Raw genomic sequence first — 16,947 nt, 5'->3', positions numbered from 1 at the left:
GGCCAGGCGTGGGACAGGGGCTGGTCCCGGCCTGCCAGAAGGCAGGAAAGGGGCTTGAGACCTGGCGGGGCCGGTTTGGGGGCGTCATGGGGAGCAGGGCTGGCCACAGGACCAAGCAGCCCTTCCCTGGGGTGGGAGCGCTCCGGGAGCTCGGGGGCCGCATCAGAGCGGCCTGGGGGGGCAGGAAGGGACGCAAAGTGGTGGCTGGGGGGCAACGAAGATCTCTGGGAAGAACAGCCGGTGTGCCGAGAAGCCTTTCTGAGAGCAGAACATTAACAGCGTTGTTTACCGCTTCCTAAAACCTCTCCCTTCCTCATGGCTGGAAGGAAGGCTTGCCTCGACTTCTAATTTTACCCTTTAACTCTTTCAGGTTGTTTACATTTGGAAATGTCTTTTACATAGCAAGAATTTACTCTTATTGCTTAAGCTTTATTCAAGTAAAAGAACAAGTTTTCTGAGCTATCATGATACTGCAAATAGAACTAGTTATAAATTCAGATGAGTGGCTTTTTAATTGAACTACTCTCCCAGGGATTAAAATCCACACAAAGGCTGGTGTATGAGGACCTGAAAGTTAAACTGAATCCTTTCACTGCCTTAGTTGATTGAAATGCAGAAAGTAAGCAAATATCCGTGCTGAAGAATAAAATGGATGTTAAAACTTTTGAGTGGTCTATTGCTGTTGCCTTACTAGTCCAGATGCAGTTGTTTTCTTAAGCTCTAACCTGATACTGTGACGTATTTAATTTTTTTTGATAAATGCATTTCTTTATTGACTTAAAACTCTCTGTAAAGTTGACTGTCTTTTCACAATAACATTGATACTTGCTGAAGGTGTGTTTGCTGTGCCCAAAATTCATCTCTTTGGAGGCTCTTGAGCTTTTTGTTCAGGTCTAATCAGACCGCTTAGGAGTCATGCATAAATCTTGCCATAACCTGTCACAGGTTATTGTATCTCAACTCTGGGAAATACACTGGGACTGCATACCAGAGTGTTAACTGCACCTGAGGTGTGTTTGCTTGACATGTGAACCACGTATCAGGTCATTTATTATTGTGATATACCTGCGGCACGTATTAACTGCACGCCCTGTTGAATATCCCCGGGGCATGACAGATGACACCTTAACGTGCTTCAGGTGCAACAACATACAGTAAGATGCRCGGTGGGAGTTGTGTATGCGTGCCCTGAGTTCTCTAACCGCCCGTGTGGTTTATGGTTACTATTGCAATACTTGTTGCAGTTCCTTGTTACTTGTGCTGGAGATGTGTGTGTGGAATAGGCCAGATGGCGTGTTGTGCCTTAGAACCAAGTGTAAGACTCTTTTCAGCTGCCAGGTAATGCATTATTGCTCCTGACATTCAAACCGCTAATCCACTTAATATTGTTTCATTTGTACGCCGAAGCTGTATCTCTGCCTGTTAGATAAAAATTGTAGCGTATCATTGAGGCTTTTCATTTTGGTGATGAGCAGTTGGATAGCACAGGAAACAGTCTGCAGGAGGAAAAACGAGTTTGGCATTGTCGTCTGCAGGCGCTTTGTAGAAGAGTGTTTGAGTATGTTRGAGGCAGCCTTTGAGCTGCTCTAGGGATACTGGAAGCCGTCCTTCACTTTGGAAGCTGGGATTTGTTAGGGTATTTGTTGTTTTAGAACAGAAATGGATCCATTTTGAAAACCCGCCTTAGCAAAATAGTCTTTTTCAAGTACTTGGTTTTGGTTGGCTTGAATAACACAGTGCTGATTGTAAACACTGTGGTGGGAGGTGGCTAAGGAGACTCCTGAGCTTGTTTGTAGTTTGCCTTTCCTTTGTTTCTCCAAACTGACTGTATTTTGGTATTAATGAACCTCGAGGACAGCAAGTGAGATCTGCTTGAGCTTCTTTTCGCGTTAAAAAATAGAAGCTGAAAAAGACCCTCTTTGTCAGCAAGTCCAGTTTGTGACACAAAGTCCAAAATACACGTGCTATTTTTAATGTTTGGGAATTAAAGGCATAGTCGTCTTTCTAGGATTGTTGCAGATCTGAACTACGTGGCTGACTGCAGTCAATTTGGTTAGTCTTTGCTCAGGAGTGGACTAGTGCTGGCTCAGCACGAGTTTGCTGCGAGTCAAGATGGAGTGCTAGCAAAGCTCTTGGGCGAGGGGGGTCCCTTGGATGGGAAAATCAAAAGGAGATCACAGCAAGGGTTTGAGATCTCCTAGTAACTCTTGGAATCAGAGACAGAAGTTGATCAGTGCTTAATCATCCATTTCAGGCTAGGGTGATCTTTCTTTTACTCTCCTCTCGCTTTCCTTGGGAAAAAGAATAGTTAGAAATGTGATTTTAAGAAAGATGTGTGTATGAACAACTTAATGAAACCACAAAATAATTTACAGAGACAACTGATATGTGATAAACGCATGTTTTTTAATAGAAATGTAGTCAAGGCTGTTATCCTGGGTATCTCCTTGTAAGGTTCTGGTTCTTCTGAAAACGCTACCTTAATGTTAAATCTAATATCTCAAAATTAATTACTTAGTAAATGTGGAAGGCTTTGGTCAGAAATGAACTGCTGGGACAGTGGACAGAGGCATTTCAGATGCTGTCTTTGGGGTATATGAAATCGGGGCTATAGCAAGTGTGTTCAGCTTGAAAATACAATTAAACAGTTTGAAAATTGAATGCAAGTTTGAGCCCGAGGCTGTTAAACATGAAGCTGATTGTTTCACGGTCTCCTGCACAGGAAAGAGTATTGGCATTGCACTCTATTTATCCTCTTCCTGGGGAAAAGATGAAAGCATTTTATATTCATACAGACAAATATTTGTCTATCTTTCAGATTCTGCCGATCTCCCAAGGTCGGGGCTTGAACCCTGCCAGATAAAGTCAAAAACGCCCCCCTCTTTTCCCAGCCATGCAAACTGCGGGATGAAGCTGGAAGCTGTGGTCGAGCAGCTGCAGAAGCAGCAGCAGAAGCAGCAAGCTCCTCTGCAGATGGATTCCAGGGAGAGACAGCAGAGACAGATGAGGGAAGCCCAGCTGCTCTATACTCAGCAGCTGGCAGTACAGCAGGCTGTCCTAGCAGCTACATCTGGCAGGGCTTCGGGCAGCTCTGCTGTCGGTCCTTTGGCCAGAGGCCCACCTGCAGCTGGGGCTACACGAGCTTTTGATCAGAGCAGCATGAATTCAGAGCCAGAAGAGGAAGAGGAAGATGAGGAAGAAGAAGACGACGATGAGGAAGAGGAAGGGGGTTTGGAAGGTGGAGAGCTTGAGGATGGTGCTGATGTGACTGGAAAAGACACCTGCACTGCTCTGAAATATTTTCATGCTCCCAAAGTTACCCATCACAACCAAAGAGTGGCTTCTACCTCTAATCCTCTTCCAGCTTCTGGGCACCAGCGGGGACAGCAGGGGAAAGAAGAACAGGGTAAAGACACTTCTAAGCAAACGTATTCTGGTTCCCCATCTGGGCGTCAGACCTGGAGACTGGATGAGCAGCTCAAGCAGGTCAGTGTTAACATTACTTTTTTCCAAATAAGAATGGTCATACTCAGTCAGACTGAGGATTTCTTTAGCCCAATATCCTGTTATAAACACTGACCGTCTGCGAGTGCTTGGAAAAGCATGTGCAGAGCAATGCWTCCCTAGTACGTTCTTTCAGGTTCTCCTTTTATAAAACAAGATTTCACAAGGACTCCAACTGCTTTACTGGTGCAGGTTTCTAGCTAATGATAGAACAAGTGGGGAAAAAAAAAAAACTTTCAGCCCCAATATGTAGCAGGCTTTGTGAAGAGGAAGATGACTGTGATTCTGGCTCACTTGTCTTCTCTCTCGCTGCTGCTGAGCCATTCAGAACGGGGCAGGCTGATGCCGTATTTATTTTTGGTGCAGACACTTTTGCCTGCTAGTATCTTACTCAAATTATTTCACCCACAACTATAACCTCTTTGTGTGAGACCTCCTGGCTGCGGTGACTTTTGGGCGGATTTCTGTTTGGCGTTCTGGGGATGGGCAGAGAAGCCTGCGCCTTCTGGCCCTGGTCCTGTGAGTAAGGAGAGCCGTTTTGTATGTTGTGAGTGGGAGCGAAGGAGCTGATTTGCTCTTGTTTGGTTATGGTAGGAGATCAATGCTTGGTTTGAATGAAGAATTACCACTGCTTGTAGATAAAYGCGAGAGGGTGAAGAATTCTTCTCTCAATTGTGTTTTGGCATAAGTGGCTGTTTCAGTTAATATAACACTTATGCGCTGACTTGTTACAGAGCTAACTTGAACTGATTTTAAGGACATTTACATCATTTACATGTGTATTGAAACTGGGCCCGATGACTACATGGTTTAAGCGAGCAAATTGGATTTAACTGTCCTTTTCTACAGAAAGTAGCCGGAGTGTGAACAGAGTTAGATTTTGCTTCAGATAGCAGAGCTCTTTGAGCTCAGAAACTTCGTACGGCCAAAAGCCCGCACAGGCACCCCCCACCCACCCACTCCYGTGCAAATCCTACAAAGTGGAAGGGCTGGAGCTGCTGCTGGCTGGTGAAGCATAGATGTTTGAAAGTTCAGTATGAGCACTCTTTGGGCAGATTAACCCTAGCTGCTGGTTGGATTTATAAGAAAATTTGCTTTATGTTGTCCTGGCAGCACTTGGAGGGGGAACTCTTCACGTTCAGTGAGCTTTATATCCTTCCTCATCCTGTTTAATGCTGCCTGCRGGGTCTTGCCCAGCAGCTCCTGCGAATGCGTGCCTGTGTGCTTGCTTCTGCGGTGCTGTACGTGGCAGGGACCTCTGCAAGGCGCCAGGTGAGAAGCGTTTGTGGCTGCCAGCGCTGTAAAGCGTGCCGGCTACGCAGTCCGGGTGCGGGGGATACAGCAGGCAGCCAGTTGCTGCCGTGCCTCTCTGGGCTTGTTTCTCAAGATGGCTTGGTCTGAAAGAGCAGTTGCTCATACCGTAGTAAGGAAATGAGATGGGTGTGTTGGTCAGGTGACAGTCACTGGAGAAATTGCTTCAGAATTTACTGGATTATAGTGACTGACAGAAAACACTTCCTCTTTCTAGTCTCTGAGTGTAGACTAGTAGGCAGGACTCTGGTTGTTAAGGGATCACTTTCCAAAGCATAAACCTAGAAATGAAGTCTTTGGCTGTTTTTATTTCTAGCTTGGCCAGTGCTCTAGTGTGAACAAGTATGTCCTTGTGCTTCATTACAATACTTGCCTATCTTGTGAGTCCTGTGAAGCTTACTGAATTAATAGGCTTGATTCCTAGACTGTTTGTCATGTTCTGGGGAGACAAATGGCTGCAAGATTGCCCCATCTGATGTGGAATATCAGAAATATTATCCAGAGAATTATTTTATGATTTATGTACTGTGCACTAATACTTGGCTAAAGCAATTGGGTCACTTTTGTTGCATTTCAGTAGTATTCTTCAGGTRTTTTGAATATAGCTTGCAGCTTAACTTAGTGTGGTTTCAGCCAAATTTATTTTGGAAGCTTAAGGTGCAAAAAGATTGATGTGAGGCAAAATTAAAAATAGCTCCTCTTACTGCTTAGCTCAGAAAGGGATTAGAGAAATTTGTGAATATCAAGTTCATTCATGGATTTTAAAGGAATATCAAGGATGAGCTCTAACAGTCTCARTACAACAGCTCCAAATGGTGGGGAAAGTATGAAGGATGGCAGAATGGATGGCAGGTTCACATGCTCTCCCTAAATGCTATCCCCAAATGCTGCTGATGAAGGTGGAGTACTGGGCAAGAAGGACTGCTGGTCTGGCCCAGCAAGGCCTGGCYTATGTTCATAGTCATGCTACTGAACAAAGTTATTAAGGTGCTTTGGAATGCTCGAAAGGCAATATTGAGGTGCAAAATATTAATGATGCTGGTGAAGTATATTCACCTTGAGTAGGGTAAATATTGCAAATCAACTTGTTTGCATTCACCAGTGGAGTCTGCATACCAGAGAGTAAAAATTTAACCGCAGTATACCAGATCTGAGCTGGTGAGCAGGGGGACTGCATGGAGGTGGGAATAAGCAGGTGGACAGGCAGACAAGAGCTGCTAGCTGGCCTGACTGCCAGAAAGAATTGCATACGGCTGTGGATTGTCCACATAATTCTGTAAGCTAAATGGTAGCACACTGGCCATGTGCAAGCACTGTTTGAATTTTTTTCATTTAAGCTATATGCTTTAAAGATACTGGGCTTTTTGTTTTGTTATTTCTGTTTTGGCAGAAAAACCTGGATCAGATGGAGAAGTGCATATGTTCTCCAGCAAATTYTCCAAATGATTCCTGAACTTGTCATTTTTGTTTTAGCTTCTGTTGAGACTTGRGGCTAATAGCCCGTAGATATATGCCATTTCCAACCAGATCTGATCTGGGAGTATTTGTGGTATGCGTGAYGGCTGTTGCTCGCAGAAGAGGAGAAAAAGTCGCTTGTATTTCTTCTTTCAAGGGTGAATTTTTCTTCTAAAGGCAACATCCTTGGGGGAAAACATATCTTAAAAGTGTAGGGTTAAGATTGCCTGGAAGGTACGTGATAGGAAGATGGTTGAAGGGCGAAAGCCACCACCGAGATCTAGCCACGGTCTGCTCAGTCTCGGGTGGCCGAGTAAATAATTGTAGAACAAGCGGGCGGACAAAAGAGCTGGCTCAGCTCGTGACACAGGGGCGGTGGGAAGCCTGTCAGCACAAAACGCCGAGGCAGTGTAGTTGCTTGTCGGGGAGTTGCGCTCCCGAAAGAAGAGCTGGGGAGGAGGCGGGTGGAGGGGGGGGGATGCTCGGCTCGCTCTCTGCCTGTACGGCCCGAATCCCGTGTAAATCCATCCCGGCTGCGACAGCCCGGGGCTCCCGCAGGCCTGGTGGAAAGGGCGTTGGGGACTGCCCGTCTCGCTCTGAAGAAAAATGAGCTTTTTTAATTCCGTGGGTGAAAAATGACGCTTTTAGCAGTTGGTTGGGTGTGGGTTCTCACCTTGTGGGTTCTCCCRGAGCTTCACAATGTCTTTGCTTACGGGGCAGAGCAAAGGCAGGAGCACAGCCAGGGTCCTTCTGGTGCTGCTTGCTCAGATATTYCTTTTGCACCCGAGGCTGGTGTTCAGTACTAGCATGAGTAAGTTTGCAAAGCTGTTATTACAGTGCACGCATTTGTACCTGCATTCCTGTGTGGAATGTAAGAGTAAAGCCAAGGTTTTCAGGCATCAGCTGATATTTAATGCCTTCTCAAACACAGCAAGGTAAGTCTCCAAAAAGCAAGTATCTGATTTTTGGAGAGTAGTGTTTTTTTTGTTTGGTTTTTTTGTTTGGTTTTTTTTTTTGTTTTTTTTTGGGGGGGGAGATATCTCTTGTTAAGAGTCTCAGAAATCACCAGTGACTTCTAAAAATCCTGACCTAAACTTTTACAAAGGTCATGGTGCTTATTAAGGTAGGTCAGCTTAAAATAATTACTTTGCTTTTGCTCTAGGGTCTAGGAATGAGTGGTTGAGATTCCATAATCTTAAGTATGTGCCTCAAGTGTTGTGCATATTGAGGTATTGCTCGGGAGAAACTCATTAATCCAGAGGGGGTGAAGATCTTTAGGAACAAAAAAGTTGTTTCATACAGTGCTTTTCTTTTTTCCTTCCTAGTTATATGGGATGTCCAGCACCCAGTTCAATGGCTGGATTTTTAATTCCAGATGCAAGTCACTTTCTGTTAGAGTTTGTTTTCTTTTTTTTCCTTCTTGTTATGATATAATGAGAGAATTCTTCACTAACAGCTGGTGTTAAATATTTGGTTTCTTCCTCTTGTTTATTAAAAGCCATTTTCTATAAGAAGATATTTTAATTCTTAAGTTGCTATGTACTACTTCTGAAATTCATAGTATAGGTTTGATTAAATAAAGTCTTCATCCCTATGGCAGCCTGCTTCTGCTGTAGCAACTAATTTGGAGTTCATAGGGGTTTGTAACTTAAAATACATTATCAATGGTGGGAGCAGAGAAGGATCTTGGAAGCAAATGCACTTACCCAGTGACGGAATATTTACATAGCTTCCAGTTTGTACAGCAAAATCAGAGGTTTGTAGCTGATGTGCCCAAAATGCAAATGTGCTTATAAATTAGCACCAAATGCATTTGTCCTTAGCCAGCCTTGAACAGGTCTGACACGTCCATTCAAAGTGCTCTGGAGACTTGTGTCCTGCTGGCTTCGGCACCTCTGGGTTGTATGGTATTAGACTTTGCGTTTTTAGGCTGGTTTCATAGAAAGGCAAGTGTATGAGGTAGCAATGTCCAAAGGGATGTGGGTCTCCCTTTCCTCTCTTTTGCAAACAAGCCAAGAGTTAATTGGAGATAACGTCAGCTGAGTTTGACACGAGTGGAGAGACTTCAAAGGTGCGCAAAGTTAAGTCTCGCTCAGACTGGCGGGTGAATAGGACAGACCACTCCAACCCCTCTTGTGTCCCTGCCCTGCTGGGATAAGGCAGCAGCCGATGCAACGGCTTCTGTCAGACATCAGAGAATTGCCCCAAACCTTCGTCTCAAAGCAGCTCCGTAGGATTCGTAACGGCTGTGTTATATTGCAGTGACTATGCTGTATCTGGAGTTAGATAGCTAAGAGCAGATTCTTTGCTCATTTATATCCTGGGCAAGATATGGGTTATTTTAGGTTTGGTTCAGGTGCTAAATTTATCTTTAGGAGTAGTTGCAGCTTGTCTACTTCAGTGCCAATCTACAGATATTCTAGCTAACGCTGAAGGTGGAAAGAGCTTGAACATGTTGTGTTCTTACATATTCTCACTTCAGGGTAAATTTGAGAATCTCCTATRTGGCAGTGAGAATTTCTCCTCCCACAGCCGTGCAGCACTGAACAGATCTTCTTGTCACTTATATTTTAGTTAATTCCTTTGAGTATTTGTGAATAGGAGTCATTCACGGAGAGTCCTGTGTTCCCTTACGGATGTGTAGGTGGATTCTTGTTTTGCAAAGAACTGTGTTAATGCTTCAGTCACTAGGTTATGGGAGCACACAAAAGAAACTTTGTAAAAATAGGTAATTAATCTGCTGATTTCAGTCCATTCTTTCTTGCTTTTCTCTCCCCTCCCTGCCATTCCTGAAATCACTAAAATGTTTTCCAAACCCATCTTTGAAGCGGCAGATACTGGCCTGAGCTCTGTTAGCAGTAAGAAGGGGAAGGGTTTATTCTAATTTCAGCCAAGTTTTACCATGCAGYATGCATGCAGTAATTATAACTTGGTTCTTCATGCTTGAGAACTTACAGCTCAGGGCAGTAGTCCTGATCTTATCAGCGTTTTGTAGTACAACAGTTTTCTTTATAGTAGCATCTGTTTCACTTCCTAAGGCTTAACTCTACCCACAAAAGGAATTTTGGTGGATTCTGTGATAATCCTGAAATTGCTGCCCCTGTACCTTTCCATTGACTTGGTGCTTTCAGTTAACCCAGGAGCTAGAGTAGACGGGAGACTTGCTTTTTCACCACCACATTTCTCCTAGTGCCTTAGTGGGTATTTCAGCAGATTTCAGTTGGCCTGGAAGCTTTTATCAAAACTCCAGGCCTGCAGCAAAGAGGTGGGTGCAGAACAAGTTTAAATTTCAGGCCAGAACTCCTGCTTCTTTCTTTCACTTATTAAAACTTCAGTGGTTTCTCTCCAGTCTAGCGTTTCTCTTTTGAGTATAGCTTTGTAGTCTGATTAAAACTGCTCGGGTTTTAGCTGAGTCCCTCTCAAACAACTGTAGGAAATYGGGGTAGCAGAGAAGGAAACAGCCCATAAAAGGGAGTGGAGCTGTTATTTCCATTTTCTTACCGATACTATGTTGGTATCTACTGTCACCATGTGATTTGTGCAAGCATAACATGAGAAGGAAACCCTGAGATGTTTCTTTGATTGCCTTAAAACTTTGCCTTTACTTAGTTGTTTTGATCCTTTGGAAAAATAGTTATTTTCTTGAGTCTCTGGGAGCGATAGCCGTTTGAGGTGGTAGTATTTGAGTGGCAACTGTCCTACAAACGTGTTTAGGCTATTCATTTGTGAGATTTTTGCCCCAAAAAGAAAAACACAGGAAAGTGTTCATCATTCCCTCTTCCATCGACTTGAAAACTTTGTTTTTGACAAAAGGGTTAAACTCTAGCTTTTGAATGTGGGATTGGAAACCAAAATTGCTCTGGACATCTGAGCTTTCCTCTAATAAGATATTCCAGGTGGTTAGGGAGTAATCCTAAAATAGCTCCAGATATAATTGCTTCTAAAGTGAAGCCTACAGCCTCTCGGGAGGGGCAGTCCCGGAGCGCTTTGATGGTTTCCGAGGTGAGTCGGGAGCACCTCCCGGGCTCCGGAGGTGGCCTGCAAACACGGGGATCCCTTACCAAGTTCTCTTCCCTCCCTACTAAGGCTTGGCATCAGAGCATCAAGCTGAGGCAGTGTTTCTGCTGGTGGCTTTTTCTGTAAGAACCTTCGGGTGAATTTGGGCCRGTGGTAACGCATGAGCCGTGGAAATGGCTGTTTGTCTAAATTCCCTTGATACGAAGCGGTGGAGGGAGAGGCAGGTTTCTCCCCGCAGAACGACCTGCCTCTCTGAACAGTGTTTTTTCCTTCCTGCTACTATTGCCTGACTTATACAAAGGTCTTTTAATGACCTCGGAGGATATACTGATTTCTCAGGTTCCTGCTGTTCGGGCAGGGGAGGGCTTCTCGGGGTAGGGTAACTTTGTTTTCCTGGGAGGAATGGAAAGGAAGTTTGATGGCAGAGCTGCCTCTGAGCTCTCTCGCTCTGCAAAATGCCCTTCTCCCTGCGTGGAGGACCTCTGCAAGACGCTCTGCCGACTTGCCTCTCCCAGCTGTGCTCGAATCCCTAGCAGCAGCGTGGGGGTGACTGTTAGGTGAGATCAGATGAAGCTGCAGAGACTGTTTCGACTGTAGACCTAGGGCCGCGCTGCAGGGTGGTTCTAACGGGCGGCGGTGTTTGGGGTCTTTGGCTGTAGTCTTGGCACAGACCCAGGGTCTGGGCACGCAGAGCAGTCGGGCCCTCAAGATCAAAGCAGAGGCCTGCGAAAGTGTCCGTCGGTGCCTGCGCTCTGCTCTCTGCGTAAATAAGGCTTTATTCCCTGACTGCTGCGCTGACGTTTTGTGCTAGCCCGACACTTCCCTAACTCTGCTATCAAAACCAAAAAATTGCTCTCTGCCCCCACATCTCCGCTGCGCGGCATGGGGTGGGGGCCCAGCAGCGAGAAGCGGTGCTGGTGGCGGGGCCCGAGGACGTCCTCTAATATCGGGAGCGCGGGCCGCGGGAGAGCGGCCGTTAGCGTGGGGCTGCAGGGATCCGCCGGGCGTAGCCGCAGCTGCGCCGTCGGAGCCTTGCGGAGCCGGTGGGCTCGCTGAAGGTGTTACTCCCCGTCTGCCAGAGATCCCAGCCCGCGGGGAGCTGCTGCAGCGGGTCGGCGTGAAGGCAGCTGAAGTGCGTCAAAGGGCCCGTGCTGGTGATCTACGCCGGCGTGCTGGGCTGCATGAGGTGTGGTCTCCTTATCTAGCTCCTCAAGGCTTCACTGTGGGGCCACCTTTCCAGCTACCGCGAGAGGGAATGTTAATACTACTCGGTGTCACTATTGCCCGAGATCATTTCTCATCRTGCCAGCTGATGTCGATCTCTGCCGGCTCTTTGGACTAGAGTGATGAAGGGTTCAGGTAGCTTTTACCTCCTTTTCCCTAGTTAGATGTGGGGGAAGCATTACTTCTGTGCTCTTGAACATCTCAAGATMTAGATATGGAAAGCAGCGCACATACATTCTGCTTATTATTCACCTTACCCAACTTTAACAGTCTACTTTAACAGTAGATTTATTTCTAATTACAGTTCTTCTTCCAAGAAAACAAGAAAAAYAGCTTTTGAGGAGTCCTCAAGCCCATGGACAGTTTTGTTCCCTAAATTTTTATCAAGTTCAAACCCATGGGCAATAGAAAATTGCTGCCTTATTTAAGTTCCCTTCTCTTCCCTCTCCATGTCCCCACATCTAGCAGAATAAAGCTCTCAGCATGACTGAAGTTCCTTATGAATGCAAGTGTTTTGCTTCTTGGAATACCCTATTTATTTTTTAATGCCATGGACAATTTTGCCCCTTTAATTTATAACTAATTACAAACTTCACACACACACACACACACAAAAAAAAAAAAAAACCTCTGCCTTCTAAAATATCATATTGCCTTAGCGTTGCCTTCTGAAGAGCCTGGCTTGTGTGTTTTATTCTGATTATTCACATACATTGTTTGATCTGAGCTAACCAGCTTGCTATCAGTGGGGTTTTAGAAGCATCTGGATGTTACCATAATTAGCAAAAAAACCTGTGTTTTAATCTCTGCTAGCAAAGACGCCCATACTGAATCCTCCTGTGAACAAAACCAGTCTTCAAAYCTCTTCCTAGAGAGGACTGGGAATTGATCTGCTGCAATAAACAGCTGACATAACAGAAGTGGCAATAATCCCCCATTAAATATCTTTCAGTTGATGGGACTCGCTGGATAATTGACTTTCCAGCAGGAATTACTGGCTCAAACTAAATCAGCAGGCATTAGGGCAGCTCACTTCTGTGTTTTTTAAAGGGGGAAATGTAGCTTTGGCTAGCCGTGACAAGGGCTATTCATCTTTGTAATTCGATGTATTTGTCACAACCAGATGACTCCAAGATTTTGGYTATTGGACCACCTCTCTAATTAACATGTGTTTTTGTGCTGAAATCTCTTTTAGTCTTCAGTGCATTTCTATTTGTACTTGGGACARAGGACAGTCTGAGCCACCTTGCCAGGTGGAATTGGCCACTCTTGGCATGAGTGGCCCTGGAGCACTGGCTGTGCTGTAGCTCTATGAACTTTTTGGTTTAAAGATGCCTGAACAGCGTCCAGGATCGTCCTTCTGTTCTCAGTGCTGCCTAATAGCCAGAGGCTGCTTCTGCTGGCTTCCAGTCCTGGCGATCAGTTCGAGATGAAGATTTACCAAGCAGAATAGCCCTAACTAAGCACCGTCCCGTCAATGCCAAAGCAAAATAAACCCTAATCCAGCAAAGCTGAGCTTTACCTTTCCATATGGGAAATCCAGATTCAGTACCTTGYAGGAGTTGGCAGTACTGGGTTGGCAAGAAGTGTTCCAGTTCCATTTTTTCCCTATTTCTCTTTGGAGTACTCTGGATTTGGTTTGTAGATGAGTAATGGGAAGCAGTTGGGCGTTTCCAAAAGTGAAGGGGAACAGTTCTGTGTCAGCTGGAGAACAGGAAGGAATGACAGCCCCGTGTGAGCAGGCGTACATGGATAAGTCCTGCCCCTATCACCAGTGGCTTTTAGGATGTGTACTTGATTAAAAAAAAAAAAAAGTGAACGTGGAGAGGAACAGTATTGCCTCTTTATTTAGGTGTTGAACTTCTCTGCAGCAAAGCACCTGCTGCAGTAGCATTAGCATGCTAACGTTTAGCAGAAGGAAGAAGATGGCTGTTGAAGGTGCTGAGAATTTTCCTTTAGTGGTTCTTTCTCCCTGATATAAGACAACTTTTTTGTGTACACATTTCTACGGGAAATACCTTAGAGCAGAAAAGCTTCCCCTACATTCAGTATTCACCTGGAAGACCACCTGCAATTTTTCAGTTTGAGCTGAGTGTCAAAAATTTGAGAGAGCATGTGGTAAATAACATACAAATGTCCCTSTTTTTCTTGCCTTTTTGGTCTAAGCCAGTACCTGTCTTTCTTTGCATGTGTTTGTGCCCATAAATGCACATTTGCAAGCTTTCTGGAATTATCTCCCAAGCTTTCTGCAATGCGGTCCTTCTGACTATTCGTCTCCTTTTCTCTCCCCCAAGAATGGCAGTGTGACCTGGAGTGATGAAGGTGATGGATGCCGAGGAAGAGAAATTTCACGAGACTTTGCCAAGGTCAGCCTGGTCACTTGGGTTGTGGGGAAGGGTGGGGGAGTGACTTTAGAGGTACTCCTCTGTGACTGAGGGCAGCTGCTGAGCCCTGACTATTCTTCTATAGTGAGAGAATATATGAGAAACCTGCTCTGAAGGTACCTTGCAGCCCTCTGGCTATAAACCTGCAAAGTTGGGTTATTTTRTTGCTTTTGATTCCTGGAATGTGGCTTGCACTAAAGCTTCATAACCACTATAATTATGACATTTAAATTTTTGGTCGATACTTTCCTTGGCTAGCAGAACAGGATTTCATTTCATGAAGCTGGTTAGCACTGTGGTAATAGGTCTGAATGTGGCAGCAATGTGTCACATTAGCCAGAGGAATTCATTTTAAACTAAGCAGGCCCTTTCTGAAAGGGTGTAGCTAATTGCTCTGCAAATACCACCGTGCATTTTCTTCCCCAGAGCTCAGTGTGTAAGAAAATATAAAGCTACTAAGGAAATGAACCCAATAAGCCCCTCTTCTYTTAGACTAGATGAGTGCCAAGTAGCTAGCTGCATTTCCTGAGAGGCTGAAATACATTTATCCCTGTGATACATTTATGCCCTCCTCTTCTGGTCTTGTTTTATGCCCTCCTGTATCTCAGATACTGACTTCAGCTCTTTCAGCCAGTCACTTTATGGCTTCACAGGATTCTTGATAGGTAAAAATTAGATTTTCTGTTCAAGAGCTAGTTGTAAGAGATGATATTCTCATGCAACCCCYTTCTGAAATATCAGCAGATAATGCTAGCATACAGTCTCTCCTTTTTTGCAATAAATTTCCTATGAAACTCCTGAAAATCCTGGATTTTGGAAGCATTTTCACAAAAYGGTTTCTGCAGCAAATTGGTTCCAGGGTAATTCTTCATATTTKTATTGCTGCTTTTTGGCTTATTTTAGATGACCCTTTCCCATTAAGCATTAGTTGTCACAGAAAARCTCTATCCTTTCATCTCCTCCTTCAAGGGACTTGGAGTTTGTCACTTATGTGACAATCCCTGAACAGTAGGGCTAGAAGCTGAAGAGCCATTTACCTCCTTGGGGCCTCAAAGTATGGACCACTGATCTGCCCTGAATAAYGGTTGCATACTTTTGGGTTTTTTTCATGTTTTTTTTTCAGCCTGTCGTAGTGGTTTCCCTCCCCTTTGCTCTCAGATGGTTTCAAACACAGCTCTGCAGCAGGCTTGAACCCTATTTCCGTAAGAGTGACAAACTGTACTGTACCTGGACAAGTTACTGAGAGGGCAGAGCAAGACAAACCATAAAGAGGGTCCTTACACTGTCACTTCAGCCTTGCCCGCTGATGAAAGCCAGGAGTCCATCTTTGTTTTGCYTCCTTACTGGCTGCCTTTCACCCCACCCTCCCCCCAGTACAAACACTAGATGACTCTTGTTAGATTAAAGTAACAATAATGGCTTCTTCAGTCTGTTTCAATGTGGATTGTACCTTCATTTTTATTTTTYCCCCCAGCTCTATGAACTGGATAGTGACCCTGAACGGAAAGAGTTCCTGGATGATCTCTTCATCTTTATGCAGAAGAGGGGTGAGTGARCTTTCATATGAATTTGATGCAGTAAAATTGGACCCTGGGATCCTGCCACAGTCTGAATTTTTCCTCCTGAGGTGGAAAGAATGAATCCAGCCCTTGAGCTTGTAGATTGGGTGGAAGAGCAACAGTAAGACTTGAGATAACTGCCTTGGGAGATAAGGAGCTCAGTAAGGAAGAACTCTCCTACCGTTTTACTTGATGTCATAGGCGCTGTTTCTCTGCGCTCACTCCTACCCACTGCAGAAGTTGTCCGGGCACCCCGAGAAGTGTGGTTCCCCAGGGATTTGTGCCACAAGGCCGAGTGTCCATGTGGATTCTTTGATCTTCCTCTTCAGAATAAGCCRTTCAGGTGGCATGATCACTCATCTTCTCATGTTCTATTTTACTGGCATGTGGAAGCTGTGTGTGAATGCCCCTGTAGATGATCTGCAGAGAATAAGAGCACACAATCTGGGGACTGGGAAAATAGACCCAAAAATGTGTTTCTCTCTTGATTCACAGAGTGTCAGTTTTGTGTTTAGTATAGTTTTGCGAAACTGAGTGCAGGAGCACATAGTTTGAAGAAGTTCTCACATTCCTCCTTATGGTATTAACAACTTGTATTTCTCCTCATTACAGTGATGGTGATGTATGTGTGAAAGAGCTCAGCGGGAATATCACAAAAGCCTCTTTCTGTCCCATAGATAGCAAAGTTTAGTTCCCTCCTTACAAAGTATTTTTAATAAAAATATACAAATATGTGRTATCATATAAATATTCTGATGCTGAAATCAGCTCTGTCTTATTTTTTGTGGTTTTATTTTGAATTGTCTCAATGATTTAAAACTGTTGGTTGAGCTGCCCAGTGGCTGTCAGTTCATGTGTCAGTGGCACCTATACTGAACAGATGTGGCACTTCCCGTGTAAAGGGACAGGGCTGAATCTCAGACTGTGAAAAGACTATTTGCCAGGAGATACAGCTATGGATTTTTGCCATTGGGAATACCTATATGATAGTTTATTAGTACTAATCTCGGTGCATGCATCTGTGTAGGTGACTGGTCATCTGTCTCTGATCATTTCTGGCAAATCTGTTGATGTGCTCTTTTCTTTTACCTCTCCCAACTTGCCAGGTCAATCAGACTCCTCCAGCAACAAGATTCTTCTGTTAAAAAGTCACCAGCAGGATTATGCCCTTGAAAATCTGATAAAGCATAATGTTGCAACATCTCAGTTGCTTCAGTCTAATTGTCAAGTTGGAACTGGAGTCTCACCTCCACTTGGTGTTTTGACGCCTCAGTATTTTATCTCTGGATGTCTCCCCTTCTGTGAATGACTACATCACAAGTAGATGAAGGGCTCTCCAAAACAGGCGATCCAGACACAGCTGTTGCAGTCACTACTGTTCATATTCCTGTTCTTCCCTGGCATGGCTGGAGCTGAGAGCTGACCATTGTAGTAAATTTTCACTATCTGGCAGTGTGCAGTTCTGGTTCCAAGGCAGTTAAAAACTTGAACCA

At 44.7% G+C, this 16,947-nt stretch overlaps 1 protein-coding gene across 1 annotated transcript in view; it reads left to right on the top strand.

The window, feature by feature from the left end:
• Window positions 1-2,798: 2,798 nt before the first annotated feature.
• Window positions 2,799-16,947, top strand: part of ARID3B (AT-rich interaction domain 3B) — a 38,723-nt gene continuing 24,574 nt past the window's right edge. Inside the window, exons 1-3 of the mRNA XM_085303986.1 lie at window positions 2,799-3,486; window positions 13,806-13,877; window positions 15,370-15,442. Of these exons, the coding sequence (XP_085160112.1) occupies window positions 2,908-3,486; window positions 13,806-13,877; window positions 15,370-15,442 (724 nt within the window). The 5' untranslated portion in view covers window positions 2,799-2,907. The remainder of the gene's footprint in view (window positions 3,487-13,805; window positions 13,878-15,369; window positions 15,443-16,947) is intronic.

The sequence above is a fragment of the Rhea americana genome, unplaced genomic scaffold (genome assembly GCF_003343005.1).
Source record: "Rhea americana isolate MKP2758 unplaced genomic scaffold, rheAme1 scaffold_201, whole genome shotgun sequence".
Lineage (NCBI taxonomy): Eukaryota > Metazoa > Chordata > Aves > Rheiformes > Rheidae > Rhea > Rhea americana.
This window is presented reverse-complemented; position numbering and strand designations above follow the sequence as displayed.